Source organism: Lampris incognitus, chromosome 7, assembly GCF_029633865.1.
Source record: "Lampris incognitus isolate fLamInc1 chromosome 7, fLamInc1.hap2, whole genome shotgun sequence".
Lineage (NCBI taxonomy): Eukaryota > Metazoa > Chordata > Actinopteri > Lampriformes > Lampridae > Lampris > Lampris incognitus.
Window position 1 is genome coordinate 3101820 of NC_079217.1, and position 15975 is coordinate 3117794.

Sequence of the window (15975 nt, forward strand, 5' to 3'; positions counted from 1 at the left end):
TCTTAGTCTTAGTCTATCTGATCTCATCTCATCTTAGTGTATCTGATCTCATCTTATCTTAGTGTATCTGATCTCATCTTAGTGTATCTGATCTCATCTCATCTTAGTGTATCTGATCTCATCTTAGTGTATCTGATCTCATCTTATCTTAGTGTATCTGATCTCATCTTATCTTAGTGTATCTGATCTCATCTTAGTGTATCTGATCTCATCTTATCTTAGTCTTAGTCTATCTGATCTCATCTCATCTTAGTGTATCTGATCTCATCTTATCTTAGTGTATCTGATCTCATCTTAGTGTATCTGATCTCATCTCATCTTAGTGTATCTGATCTCATCTTAGTGTATCTGATCTCATCTTATCTTAGTGTATCTGATCTCATCTTATCTTAGTGTATCTGATCTCATCTTAGTGTATCTGATCTCATCTTATCTTAGTGTATCTGATCTCATCTCATTGTAGTGTATCTGATCTCATCTCATCGTAGTGTATCTGATCTCATCTCATCTTAGTGTATCTGATCTCATCTCATCTTAGTGTATCTGATCTCATCTCATCTTAGTGTATCTGATCTCATCTCATCTTAGTGTATCTGATCTGATCTCATCTTAGTGTATCTGATCTCATCTCATCTTAGTGTATCTGATCTCATCTTATCTTAGTGTATCTGATCTCATCTTATCTTAGTGTATCTGATCTCATCTTAGTCTATCTGATCTCATCTTATCTTAGTGTATCTGATCTCATCTCATGGTAGTGTATCTGATCTCATCTCATCTTAGTGTATCTGATCTGATCTCATCTTAGTGTATCTGATCTGATCTCATCTTAGTGTATCTGATCTCATCTCATCTTAGTCTATCTGATCTCATCTTATCTTAGTGTATCTGATCTCATCTTAGTGTATCTGATCTCATCTCATCTTAGTGTATCTGATCTCATCTTATCTTAGTGTATCTGATCTCATCTCATCTTAGTGTATCTGATCTCATCTTATCTTAGTGTATCTGATCTGATCTCATCTTAGTGTATCTGATCTCATCTCATCGTAGTGTATCTGATCTCATCTCATCTTAGTGTATCTGATCTCATCTCATCTTAGTGTATCTGATCTCATCTTATCTTACTGTATCTGATCTGATCTCATCTTAGTGTATCTGATCTCATCTTATCTTAGTGTATCTGATCTCATCTCATCGTAGTGTATCTGATCTCATCTCATCTTAGTGTATCTGATCTCATCTCCTCTTACTGTATCTGATCTGATCTCATCTTAGTGTATCTGATCTCATCTTATCTTAGTGTATCTGATCTCATCTCATCTTAGTGTATCTGATCTCATCTCATCTTAGTGTATCTGATCTGATCTCATCTTAGTGTATCTGATCTGATCTCATCTTAGTGTATCTGATCTCATCTCATCTTAGTGTATCTGATCTGATCTCATCTTAGTGTATCTGATCTGATCTCATCTTAGTGTATCTGATCTGATCTCATCTTAGTCTATCTGATCTGATCTCATCTTAGTGTATCTGATCTGATCTCATCTTAGTGTATCTGATCTGATCTCATCTTAGTGTATCTGATCTCATCTTATCTTAGTGTATCTGATCTCATCTCATCTTAGTGTATCTGATCTGATCTCATCGTAGTGTATCTCATCTCATTTTATCTTTTCTTATCTTGTCTTTGATGAATTTCTGTTGTCTTACAGAAACGACGGAGTAATTGATGTGCAGAACTGGCACATTAACCGGAAAAGCAGATCATTCCTTCCATCTTGGCTAAAAGCCTTCTGGCCTGGCTCCTGCTTTAGAGAGCCCTCTTACTGTCTAAGAAGGGAAAGCCGTGTGGAAGTTTTCAAAGTACATCTGTTAATGTGAGTCATCAGTGAGAACCCAGGCCAGAATTTGCCTCTATGGCAGATTGCACTGTCAAGACATAAACAAAGACAATTAAGAAGACCTCATCTGATAGGAAATGTCACCGCATGATTAGATTAAAAACAACAACAACAACAACTCTAAATTAGGGTCATTAATCATTGGCTGGGAAGGAAACAGTGACAGGGCTTGTTCACAAAAGCTCTGAAACTGGAGTGCCTCCGGAAATTGTGCAGTTACTGTAATACTTGATTCAAATGAAGAGCATGCATGACAGAGTCAATTGTTGATTTGGGGAAAACGGCTCCAATCGTTCAGCGTCAACTGCCATCACAAGAGGAAGCCTCGTAATGCAGGTTTCCGTATGATGTATCGGTGTGTCTTACATGCACAATATACACAACCCTGCTTAAAAGCCACTTGCATCATATATTGAGTTGTGCAGTTATGGCGGTTCTGCAATACGGCATGAATTCCTTTGGTGCAGTCACAACTGCGTTGAAGACAAGCCAGTTATTACAAATGTCAAGTGCAGAATCTTAAACTCTATCTTCACTGCACTTGGAGAATGGAGGGCTGAGAGCTGCGTCAGGCAAAAATGTATTTTCCAAGGCTCATCTCTCACTTTCCATCCTCCATTCGCCAAATATGCATGCACGCAGCGGCGTGGCAATTAAATCTCACAACTGATGTATCCCCTTTCTCCCCTCACTGTATCGATGAGACAAAGTGCACCCCCGAGAGCCGCCGGTGGGGAAGGATGGTAAGAGAGCTGGAATCGACAGGGGTGTGTTACCATAGATTTAAAACACCCTGCCCCACCACACACACACACACACACACACACACACACACACACACACCGTCATCATGGTAATGAGATCAGGCGTTTTCTCACAAGCACAAATTGTGCCACAGTGTGATACAGCGATATCAGAAGAAATCCAATCAGACACCGCTTGAGCTGCGCATAACTTGTCTGCATCGCAAAGCTAATCGATGGTTTTTCTGCATGGCTTAAAGCAGCAGTCCTGTCGTGAAATCAAGCCCTTTTTCCCTGCGGAGCGACTGACACTCCATCAGGCAAGGCCAGAATTTGCCCTGCTTAATGCAGTGAGAATGAGACTCGGGGTGTGGAGGATGTGTGCCTCATACCTAATGTCTCTCTCCACACTTACATGTGAAAGATGTCTCACTTGTGCCCCTTTTCCACTGCACGGTGCCGGCTCGACTCAACTCTATTCGACTCTACTCGCTTTACTTTTTGGGATTTGGTTTTCCACTGCAGACAGTTCCCCCTCACGGCGAAGCCCCGCTGGTCATTTGTGGGCGTGTTGACTAGTTGTTGTTTTTTTGTTAAGACTTAATATTTATGTTTGAATAAATATACATATATTTATTTATAATTATATTTATTCATTTATTTATAGTGGTATTTTCATGTCACGTATTATAGTGGTATTTTCATGTCACTTGGATCCTCGATGGAGGTGGTACCAAGAAAAGTACCTGGTTCCAGGTACTATCCCGAACTTCTGCCCGGTGGAAAACCAAAAAAAGCGAGTAGAGTTGAGATGAGTCGAGCGGCACCATGCAGTGGAAAAGGGGCGTTAGTGTGTTTGTGCATGGTCTGGGTGGATTAGATAGATATACTTAGCACAAAGAGTAAGGAAATGTGTGTTGGTAGATTATTTCTTTGTTGTAACAATGCTTCTTGGCAGTAAATCTTATACCGTTGGAAAGCCTGTTTATTCCCCTTTTAAATGGCGCCACATGTGTAAGGAACGTGCATTTGTGGGATGAGCAGCAGAGCTGAGTATGTGGGCTGCACCCATGAAACATTTGCCAAATCTTCTCTGCCAATGCCAAACAGCTTGTTTTGCTGCTGCTGTTGACTCTTGTGTTGAGCTTCTGGTACCCCAGGTGCTGACCATCAGCTGCCTGATAGAAGATTTACTGCCAAGAAGCATCGTTACACCAAAGACATCATCTACCAACACACATTTCCTTACTTTTTGTGCTGAGTTTAGATAGATAGATAGATAGATAGATAGATAGATAGATAGATAGATAGATAGATAGATAGATAGATAGATAGATAGATAGATAGATAGATAGATAGGTTGGATGGATGGACTAGATAGATAGATAGATAGATAGATAGATAGATAGATAGATAGATAGATAGATAGATAGATAGATAGATAGATAGATAGATAGATAGATAGATAGATAGGTTGGATGGACAGGATAGATAGATAGATAGATAGGTAGATAGATAGATAGATAGATAGATAGATAGATAGATAGATAGATAGATAGATAGATAGATAGATAGATAGATAGATAGATAGATAGATAGATAGATAGATAGATAGATAGATAGATAGATAGGTTGGATGGACAGGATAGATAGATAGATAGATAGATAGATAGATAGATAGATAGATAGATAGATAGATAGATAGATAGATAGATAGATAGATAGATAGATAGATAGATAGGTTGGATGGACAGGATAGATAGATAGATAGATAGATAGATAGATAGATAGATAGATAGATAGATAGATAGATAGATAGATAGATAGATAGATAGATAGGTTGGATGGACAGGATAGATAGATAGATAGATAGATAGATAGATAGATAGATAGATAGATAGATAGATAGATAGATAGATAGATAGATAGATAGATAGGTTGGATGGATGGACTAGATAGATAGATAGATAGATAGATAGATAGATAGATAGATAGATAGATAGATAGATAGATAGATAGATAGATAGATAGATAGATAGATAGATAGATAGATAGGTTGGATGGACAGGATAGATAGATAGATAGATAGGTAGATAGATAGATAGATAGATAGATAGATAGATAGATAGATAGATAGATAGATAGATAGATAGATAGATAGATAGATAGATAGATAGATAGATAGATAGATAGATAGATAGATAGATAGATAGGTTGGATGGACAGGATAGATAGATAGATAGATAGATAGATAGATAGATAGATAGATAGATAGATAGATAGATAGATAGATAGATAGATAGATAGATAGATAGATAGATAGATGGATGTGTGCTGCTCCTGAGTAGAGGCTCATGTTTGCAAAACAAATGTGCATTTTCATGTATGAGAAGAGTGTGTGTGGTGTGGGGTGGGGTGTGGTGTGGGGTGGGGTGTGGTGGGGTGCCTATTCCCACTGAGTATCATCTTAAATAACCCAGTTTTCCTTGACCGTCTCCACAGGGCAGGCGGCCATTTTACAATTAGCGGTGGCTGATACAGTTCACCACTCGTCGAGTCCTTGCCAGTGGCTGCTTTTAAGGCTAATTTGAAGCGTAATACGTGAGCAGTGTGCGGCGCTGATTGTTTGGCTATTTGTGGGGAATTACCGGATCATTGGACTCTTGCTCTGCCCACGGTTGTGTGCTGCTAGATTGGTCATGTATATTAGATCATTAAGGGTGCAAAAATGTCCCCAGAGTGAATTGGAGGGCAGCTCTCTGGTCAGCTTCCTCGCCCACTGGTTTACCATGTGCTTAATGCCGGTCATTATCTGTGTCCCCAGCTTCAGCCCATTACCGCCCGTTAGCCTGATTCAATCAGATTTGAGATTTCACCACCGTGAACGTGGGAATCGAACACTTGTATGAATCATAAAATAGATGGAGAAGCTACGGCTCGTTCTTAAAAATCTTTTTTTTCTTCTTTTTTTTAGTCTGCTTCAGTTTTTTCTCTCACCCAAGCCGCTGAGCTTTGCTGCCACATCGGCGGTATTATGGGTACATGAGGGCAAAGAGCGCAGCTCCACCAATCAGAGGCACTGTTAAGCCGACGCCAAGCTCGAAGTCAGCGTGAACAGTCAGATCTTTTCTTCAAGCTTAAAGCATGGGGCTTGTCAACGGGTCAGAGGTCACCACCGTCGTCGGGCCCCTCAAGGACGCCGCCGTTCAGGTGTCCTGTACACGTGGTGCTGCCAGAGTCAGCGCTTCACATCTGTTATTCATCAGAAAGCCACTTTATTGTACAGTTGTTCGGTCACAATGAAATGTGTCTTCTGCTTTTAACCCATCCTGCTGGGCGGCCGCAGCACCCGGGGACCAACTCCGGTTCTTCTTTCCGTTGCCTGCTCAGGGGCACAGGCAGGAGTATTAACCCTAACATGCATGTGCAGGTGGGAGGAAACCGGAGCACCCGGAGGAAACCCACGCAGGCACGGGGAGAGCATGCAAACTCCACACAGAAAGGACCTGGGACGGCCTGGGGTTCGAACCCAGGACCTTCTTGCTGTGAGGCAACAGTGCTGACCACTGGGCCACCGCGCCGCCCCCATAACGGGTCAGAAAGACCGTTTCTGAATGATACCTATTAATCGTTTCAGTAACAGCTGTTAACCGATTATGATTAGAAGACGTGAGACATATTGGGTATTTTTGAATAAACACTACAACTGTGTTGCTGTAAATCCAGCGGTGGCCGGGGGCAGTGCGACAGAACACGAGGGTTAAGCTAGCATGGTGGTCTACTACTGGAAACATGCACGGCCCCTTCCTGCCCCCCGGGTATGATGAAGCACCGCAGGGGCGGCCTGCGACATAACGCTCGGCATGCCTTCAGTAAGGGAGCGTCCCCTCTCCGCCGACTGAAGAGGCATTTAGAGTTTGACATCATCATTATTATCATCCCCTCCTCCATGTTGGAAACGATGCCAATCCCCCCCTGACTCCAATTAGGCTTTAGTCTAATTACTCCCACTTACCAAGGTATTAACTCTGATCTGTGTCCTCGCCAACTCCAGCGTGTTGTAACACAAACCATCAGAAAAGTGTCTCTGGTGGCAGCGACGCGTCAAACACGAGGAAAATGTTCAAATAATTGTTATAATTTCTTTTTTTTGTTTATTTATTTGTTTATGGGGGGGGGTCCCCTTTTTCACCCCAGTCATACCTGGCCAATTACCCCACTCTGCCGAGCCGTCCCAGTCTCCTGCTCCGACCCCCTCTGCTGATCCGGGGAGGGCTGCAGACTACCACATGCCTCCTCCCATACATGTGGAGTCACCAGCCGCGTCTTTTCACCTGACAGTGAGGAGTTTCACCAGGGGGAAGTAGCACGTGGGAGGGTCACGCTATTCCCCCCAGTCCCCATGAACAGGCTCCTCGACCGACCAGAGGAGGCGCTAGTGCAGCAACCAGGACACATACCCGCATCCGGCCTCCCATCCACAGACACGGCCAATTGTGTCTGTAGGGACGCCCGACCAAGCTGGAGGTAACACGGGGATTCGAACCCGTGATCCCCGTGTTGGTAGGCTACGGAATAGACCGCTCCGCTACCCGGACGCCCCCGATCATGATCATTTCTGTGTGTATGCCACTGCTGCTGGTGCCCCTCGTGATTTGAACTGACTTGGCCCAACATGTCAGATTAGGTAATACCTCGTTAGTTGTTTATGTGTTTTATTTTATTTGTCTCTTTATTTTTACCACTATCAAGAGTTTGGAAGGCTGCACATTGGTTCTGCCAAGCAAAGGCATTACTTCCAGTCATGAATTATATCACTTATTTTCACTTCACAATTATATCACCTATTATTTTCAGATTGATGACTCTTTCAAGGCAGCAAGTATGGCGGGCAGGTCCAAATTAGGATGACCCCATTAAACACAGTCTGTGATTCAATAAAACACAAAGAAAGGCTTTCCTCGTCCCAAACGAAGCGTCTTTGAAAGACTTGAACAGAACATAATAGTGTTTTTGGTTTTCAGTTTGAAAAAAAAACTGGTTTCCCTTTTGTGCTTTTTAGTTTTGACTCATTGCTTTTATCTTCTTTTTTTTTTTTACAGGTCTTATAAGCTTCCTTTTTTTATCAGGGCCTTTCAGAGCCTGGTGTTTGTTTATGCACTTTGTTTGGTTTTTATTCATGTTTGCAAGACAGTTAATATCCCTCACAGGAAACAAACAAGAAATTAGCATCTGCTGAACGTGGCTGTGCACTTTAAAGTGAAACATGTTGCACATATCATGTTACATGTCATGTTACATGTCATGTTATGTGTTATGTTACATGTTACGTTATATGTTGTGTTACATGTTATGTTACATGTCATGTTATATGTTATGTTACACGTCATGTTACATGTTATGTTACATGTCAAGTTATGTGTTATGTTACATGTCACGTTATCTGTTATGTTACGTTATGTTACATGTCATGTCATGTGTTATGTTACACGTCATGTTACATTTTATGTTACATGCCATGTTATGTGATATGTTACACATCATGTTACATGTTATGTTACATGTTATGTTACATGTCATGTTACATTTTATGTTATGTTACATGTCATGTTATGTGTTATGTTACAGGTCATGTTACATGTCATGTTACATGTTATGTTACATGTTATGTTACACGTCATGCTACATGTCATGTTACATGTTATGTTATGTGTTATGTTACATGTCATGTTATGTGTTATGTTACATGTTATGTTACATGTCATGTTACATGGCATGTTATGTGTTATGTTACACGTCATGTTACATGTTATGTTATGTGTTGTTGCACGTCATGTTACATGTCATGTTATGTGTTATGTTACATGTCATGTTATATGTTATGTTACACGTCATGTTACATGTCATGTTAAATGTTGTTACACGTCATGTTACATGGCATGTTATGTGTTATGTTACATGTCATGTTACATGCCATATCACATGTTATGTTATGTTACACATCATGTTACATGTTATGTTACACGTCATGTTACATGTTACGTGTTATGTTACACGACATGTAACATGTCATGTTGCATGTCATGTTATGTGTTATGTTACATGACATGTAACATGTCATGTTGCATGTCATGTTATGTGTTATGTTACCTGTCATGTTACATGTTATGTTATGTGTTGTGTTACACGTCATGTTACATGTCATGTTACATGTTATCTTACATGTTGCCACAGGAGAAGGTCCCCAAACCCCCAGATTTGCCAAGCAGGAAGCATGTGTGTTCCACATATTGCACATGTCATTTTTGCGTGTTACATTTCACAAGTGGAGCTTTTCATGTGAAATTCGTGATTTTTTTCTGTAATGGGTGGTCCTCCTCCCCGGTCTCCATGGTGACGGTGGTCACCACCTGGATACATGCTTGGCATCCTCCTCATCACATTTTCTTTTATTATATCTTATAAACCGTATAGTTTTTGTTATCCTGGGTTTTTTGTTTTTTACGTGGTGGTGATGGTGGTGGCGTGGCTCGGGTCCTGGTCTGTTCTGGTGGTGTCTGGACACTGCTTGGCATCCTCCTCATCATATTCTTCATATATTTTATAATTCCATTATAATTGTGTTATCCTCTTTCAGTGTTGTGTTGTGTAAGTTGTGTGAACACAACATCATTGCACGTTGTGCGTGTTGGGAGAGAACTCCTCCTCTGGTGCTCTCCCTGAGCTTTCTCCCTGGTGTTCCTCCCTGTTAAAGGGTTTTAGGGAGTTGTTCCTTATCCGGTGTGAGGGTGTAAGGACAGGATGTTGTGTTGCTGTAAAGCCTCCTGAGGCACATTTGTAATTTGTGATATTGGGCTACACAAATAAAACTGACTTGACTTAAACGTTGATTTCTGACACCACCTCCCCCACCTGGAGGGCTGTGTGGCACTGTGAGGTTTTCTGTGAGACATTACAGATCTGCATTATCATTGTTGTTAACAGTAAGAGTGATGATAACGCTACGGTGACCAAACTCTTATCTGGTGAGAGTGTGCAGGCTGTGTCCTGCACTCACACGATGGTCTCCATTTGGACCGGCTGGTCCACGTTATTAATAATGGGACTTTTTTTAGACTTTACAATACAGCTTTACTGGAGTAAGCATATATGGATTCTCATCTGCTGGGATGGACCGTTTCCTTAGAGACGTGTTGATACCTCGCAGTACAAAAGGAGAGACGTGTTGACTTGTCCGTACTGACACGCGCTCTAGAAAAGGTCTAGACCAACTTACATCGGTGTCCCCCTCCAAAACAGCCCGCTGGAGGAGGACAGTATCCCAGACAACCAGCTGGAAACCACCTTCTGGCAGCAGCCTGTCAAAATGGCACGACGCGTTACTCCCAACGTGAGCTCAGCGCCACAGTAACAGCATGTAATGATGGCAGTCCAGCTGTGTGTGTGTGTGTGTGTGTGTGTGTGTGTGTGTGTGTGTGTGTGTGTGTGTGTGTGTGTGTGGGCCCTGTGATGGCCTGGCGGCCTGTCCAGGGTGTCTCCCCACCTGCTGCCCGGTGACTGCTGGGATAGGCTCCAGCATCCCCGCCACCTTGAGAGCAGGATGAGCAGTTGGATGATGGATGGATGGATGGATGGATGGATGGATGGATGGATGGATGGATGGATGGATGGAGGGATGGATGGATGGATGGATGGATGATGGATGGATGGATGGATGGATGGATGGATGGATGATGGATGGATGGATGGATGATGGATGGATGGATGGATGGATGGAGGGATGGATGGATGATGGATGGATGGATGGATGGATGATGGATGGATGGATGGATGGATGATGGATGGATGGATGGATGGATGATGGATGGATGGATGGATGGATGATGGATGGATGATGGATGGATGGATGGATGATGGATGGATGATGGATGATGGATGGATGGATGGATGGATGATGGATGGATGGATGGATGGATGATGGATGGATGGATGGATGATGGATGGATGGATGGAGGGATGGATGGATGATGGATGGATGGATGGATGGATGGATGGATGGATGGATGATGGATGGATGAATGGAGTCCAAATAAGAACCTGACCAAAAAGGACACAAAGTAAAGCATGTCACGGCTAACACAATGCTTAACTCGGTTTTAGGAAGCTGGGTTATACATTTTAATGGCATCACTAGATAAGTAATAAGAACCGGAAGTGGCTGAGAGATGGCTGACACGTGGACCGTGTGTCCTCTCAGGGAGGAAGGAGGCAGAGTGCTTAGCTTGACCTAATGAGCACGACTCCTAAAACTAATGTGGCACGTCGACGGGACATCCAGACTTTACCAGCAGGAGTCAGACGATCACCACTTCTACCACCGAGACGGGGGAGGAGGAGGGGGAGGAGGGGGAGGCGGAAGTGAGAGAAAAAAAGCAGGAAAACCTTCTGCAACTTTGATGGGGGCTGTATTGCAGCGCCGGGACCGCGGGATGAAAGCGGGGAGCCAGCGGAGCTGGAGAGCTTGAAGCGGACCGGGTAGTTCGGGAGAACCATGGGGCTCCCCACGCTGGAGTTCAGCGACTCCTTCCTGGACAGTCCCGACTTCAGAGAGCGTCTCAAGTGTCACGAAATCGAGTTGGAGCGCACGAACAAGTTCATCAAAGAGCTCATCAAAGATGGAAACATGCTCATCACGGCGTTCAAGAGTAAGTAAACCAACACGCACACGCACACGCACACACACGCACACACACACACACACACGACCCGCAACCAGGCGCGCTGCGCTCTTTATCCGTACAATACACCGAAACTCGCCAGACAGACAGACAGAGAGAGACACACACACACACACACACACACACACACACACAGAAAAAGAGAGAGAGAGAGAGAGACACACACACACACACACACACACACACACACACACACACACACACAGAGAAAAAGAGGGAGAGAGACCCACACACACACACACACAAAGAGAGAGAGAGAGAAAAAGACAGAGAAACATAAAGAGAGAGAGACAGAAAGAGAGAGAGACAGACGGACACACACACACACACACACACACACACACACACACACACACACACACAGAAAAAGACAAAAAGAGAAAAACAAAGAGAGAGAGACACACAGAAAGAGAGCGAGACAGACGGAGAGAGGGGGAGAGAGGGGGAGAGGGGGAGAGACAGAGGGTGCATTCACAGTGTAAACTCCATGCTGCTGGGTCCTCGGCCTGGGTGTGTGTGTGTGTGTGTAATTGGGTGGTGCAGGGCTGCTGTGAATGCAGCCTAGGGCTGTAGATGAAGGGGCTGCTGGGATTTCAGCAGGACTGGTGCGGTGATCAGATTTCAAAAATCAAAATAAATAAACTGCGGTGATTTCAGGAAGTTTGGCAAGTGCGCTCTAACTACATGTGTTGGCCATCTCACCCAAGTCAAGATCCAGTATGGCAAAATCACATCAGATGAGATGAGATTATAGTAGGTTAGATCAAATCAGATCAGATTAGATGAGATTATAGTAGGTTAGATAAAATCACATCAGATCAGATGAGATCATAGTAGGTTAGATAAAATCAGATCAGATGAGATGAGATTATAGTAGGTTAGATAAAATCACATCAGATGAGATGAGATTATAGTAGGTTAGATAAAATCAGATCAGATGAGATGAGATTATAGTAGGTTAGATAAAATCAGATCAGATGAGATGATATTATAGTAGGTTAGATCAAATCAGATCAGATGAGATGAGATCATAGTAGGTTAGATCAAATCAGATCAAATGAGATGAGATTATAGTAGGTTAGATCAGATCACATGAGATTATAGTAGGTTAGATCAAATGAGATCAGATGAGATGAGATTATAGTAGGTTAGATCAAATGAGAGCAGATGAGATGAGATTATAGTAGGTTAGATAAAATCAGATCAGATGAGATGAGATTATAGTAGGTTAGATAAAATCACATCAGATGAGATGAGATTATAGTACGTTAGATAAAATCACATCAGATGAGATGAGATTATAGTAGGTTAGATCAAATGAGAGCAGATGAGATGAGATTATAGTGGGTTAGATAAAATCAGATCAGATGAGATGAGATTATAGTAGGTTAGATAAAATGAGATCAGATGAGAGGAGATTATAGTAGGTTAGATAAAATCAGATCAGATGAGATGAGATTATAGTAGGTTAGATAAAATGAGATGAGATTATAGTAGGTTACATAAAATCACATCATATGAGATGAGATTATAGTAGGTTAGATAAAATGAGATTAGATGAGATGAGATTATAGTAGGTTAGATAAAATCAGATGAGATGAGATTATAGTAGGTTAGATAAAATCAGATGAGATGAGATTATAGTAGGTTAGATAAAATCAGATCAGATGAGAGGAGATTATAGTAGGTTAGATAAAATCAACTCAGATGAGAGGAGATTATAGTAGGTTAGATCAAATGAGATCGGATGAGATGAGATTTGATGAGATGTGGCTTTATCGGTCCCGATGGGGGAATCTGGTGGTTGCCTCAGCAGGTAGGAACAGGACACAACAGCTACAATATTTACTGTAAAGAATAAAGACTTGAAAAATAAAAAGTAAACTTTGATTAAATAAATTTTACATTACTAGATATGTACAAGTAAGTGTGACCATGACCTACCATCAGATCTGTACATGCGTGCGTATGTACATAGTACATGTGTAGTATATATAGCATGTGCAGGTTTGCCCAGTATGCAGGTGATATTGTGTAGAATACCGATTAAAAAAGGGCAGCAGGCAGTTTTGCATGCGAAGGGGTGGTATATAAACACAGTAATAACAGTAGCTGTAGCTGCAGTAATAAGATCCACACGCAGTATTTCCCCGGTGGGTTTTGTCTTCAGGAGGTAGTCCAGTCCAGTGCAGTTTGGAGGGGGAGGGGAGGGGGGGTCCAGCATGGGATCCATGTCCATGTTGTGACCAGCAGTAATGTTTAACCCACCGGAAACACAATCTGCAGTACTTTGGCTGCGTGTCATGAATGGACTGCTTTCCGCGGTGTCCTACCTACGAGTGTTTTAAGGCCACAGACGGACGGGTAGGGGGGGTTGGCCGAGGCCTACGTGAGGATTTGCTCTGATCTCCGCCTGTGGGCGGAGGATGCTGTCACCGTGCCGGGCTGTCGGGTCGCCTGAAGCAGAGAGCAGACGCTGCAGGTGAGGCCTGCACGAGCGAGAGCAGTCGGACTTCTGAGGTGACCCTGCAGGCACCTCGCTGTGGGCCGGTCTGTGCCTCAGACTTCCGGGCTTCCTCCTAGAATATAGTATTCTATGTCCCTCTTCAGATATCGCACAGTGAGTACGAGCGTGTGGCCCGATGGTGCCAGAGACGGTCTGACGTGGAGATATGAGATGCTTCTTGGCCCGTGACGGCCGCACAAGCGAACCGGGCCTGTGCTGAAATTATGACTCCTCTTTTCTGACTCTTTAAAATGTGGAGTAACCTTTGGCACCGCCGACGTGAGTTGTTTGAAGCGTGCAGGGCTGGGCGTCGGGGGAGGTCCAGTTCGGCTTTAGTAATAAACTGCGAGGCGACATTTCTCTTCTGTTTCATTGTGCGGTTTTATCCATGGCTTTTGTTCGTTCCGCGGTGTCTTCCGTCCCTTTAGTGACTTGTTGTGGGCTTGTCTCACAAAAGCTCGGATCAGATTAATGAATTTAAATTCCTGCCAAGACTGCGTCACTTACCGGCTTGAATGGGATAATGTACCATCCGCTTCAGTTTGGCTCGGCCCGGTACAGGCTTCCACTGAAACGCTGAGCTTCTATCCGCCCACATCCACTACCTGGAAGTGCAGGGTACCACGTCACCAGTCGGCGGGGCCCGCTGAGCACAGGAGTAGACATGCTGACCAGAGCTCAGCCATGGAACTGAGGGAAAACAACACTTCCTTCTTGCAGCGCTGCTGCCTCGGTGGTCAGCGCTGCTGCCTTGCAGCAAGAAGGTCCTGGGTTCGAACCCCAGGCCGTCCCAGGTCGTCCTTTCTGTGTGGAGTTTACATGTTCTCCCCGTGTCTGCGTGGGTTTCCTCCCACCATCAAAAAGACATGCATGTTAGGGTTAATCCTCCTGCCTGTGCCCCTGAGCAAGGCAGTGGAAAGAAGAGCTGGAGTTGGTCCCCGGGCCCACTGCTCCTATACACAATGTGATGGTTTCCATGCAGAAGACACGTTCACTGTAACCTACGATGGCAAAATGAAGTTCATCTCACAGCACGTTTCATTCACGAAGGCCAGTCAAAGTGGCATAAAGGACATGAAAAGAGATGCAGAACACAATAAAAGGATTAAGTACCTACAATAATTTATTAAAAGAATGCGATAAAGAGCTTTAAAAAGAATTAAGGAGCGACATAAAATGGAGTAATTACGGAGAATGATAAAAACGTAATAACGTGAGCGAGTTGGAGAGTTGCTTAGTGAGATGCGGCGGCGAACGCAGAGCACCGAGAAACGAATGTCCAGTTCCCGTCCAGCCGACAGCAGGTCCGTATGTCTGCACCTCCCAGAACCTGGTTCAGGTGTTGGTCAAGGTTTGCTGCACAGGTCCCCGTGCGAGGTGTGCTGATCCCGCATGTCCGCTGCACACCAGTGCACACTGTGTGTGTGTGTGTACATAGATCAGCTGGCTCAGAACCCGAACCAGAACCGTGTTTACTGGCCATGTGGGTCTGCACTGCGTGGATTTCGAGTCCGGTTGCGTGGCTCTCTCGGTGTACTTAACATAGAATAACAACACGACAACACAACAACCTTCACATAGACACACACACAAGGCCTGGCGTATACAGGTGGTATGGGAGGTGATAAAGAGCACCTCTAACCTGCACCATCTTGTGCACCCCCACAGTGAACTGGAGGGACGCCACACACAAAGCTGTCTGGGGGCGTCCGGGGGGCGTGGCGGTCTACTCCGTTCCTACCAACACGGGGGTCGCCGGTTCAAATCCTCGTGTTACCTCCGGCTCAGTCGGGCGTCCCTACAGACACAACTGGCCGTGTCTGTGGGTGGGAAGCCGGATGTGGGTATGTGTCCTGGTCGCTGCACTAGCGCCTCCTCTGGTCGGGCAGGGCACTTGTTCGGGGGGGAATAGCGTGATCCTCCCTCACGCTACGTCCCCCCTGGTGAAACTCCTCACTGTCAGGTGAAAAGAAGCGGCTGGTGACTCCACATGTATGGGAGGAGGCATGTGGTAGTCTGCAGCCCTCCCCGGATCGGCAGAGGGGGTGGAGCAGAGACCGGGACAGATCAGCAGAGGGGGTGGA

The 15975-nt window shown here is 44.1% G+C and overlaps 1 protein-coding gene across 6 annotated transcripts in view; it reads left to right on the plus strand.

Moving 5' to 3' along the window:
* The first annotated feature begins 11111 nt into the window (after nt 1-11111).
* The window catches only part of LOC130115561 (rho GTPase-activating protein 42), a 121927-nt gene continuing 117063 nt past the window's right edge, over nt 11112-15975 (plus strand). For all 6 annotated transcript variants that reach the window (XM_056283265.1, XM_056283266.1, XM_056283269.1 and 3 more), the window contains exon 1: nt 11112-11352. In XM_056283265.1, the coding sequence (XP_056139240.1) occupies nt 11199-11352 (154 nt within the window). In that variant the 5' untranslated portion in view covers nt 11112-11198. The remainder of the gene's footprint in view (nt 11353-15975) is intronic.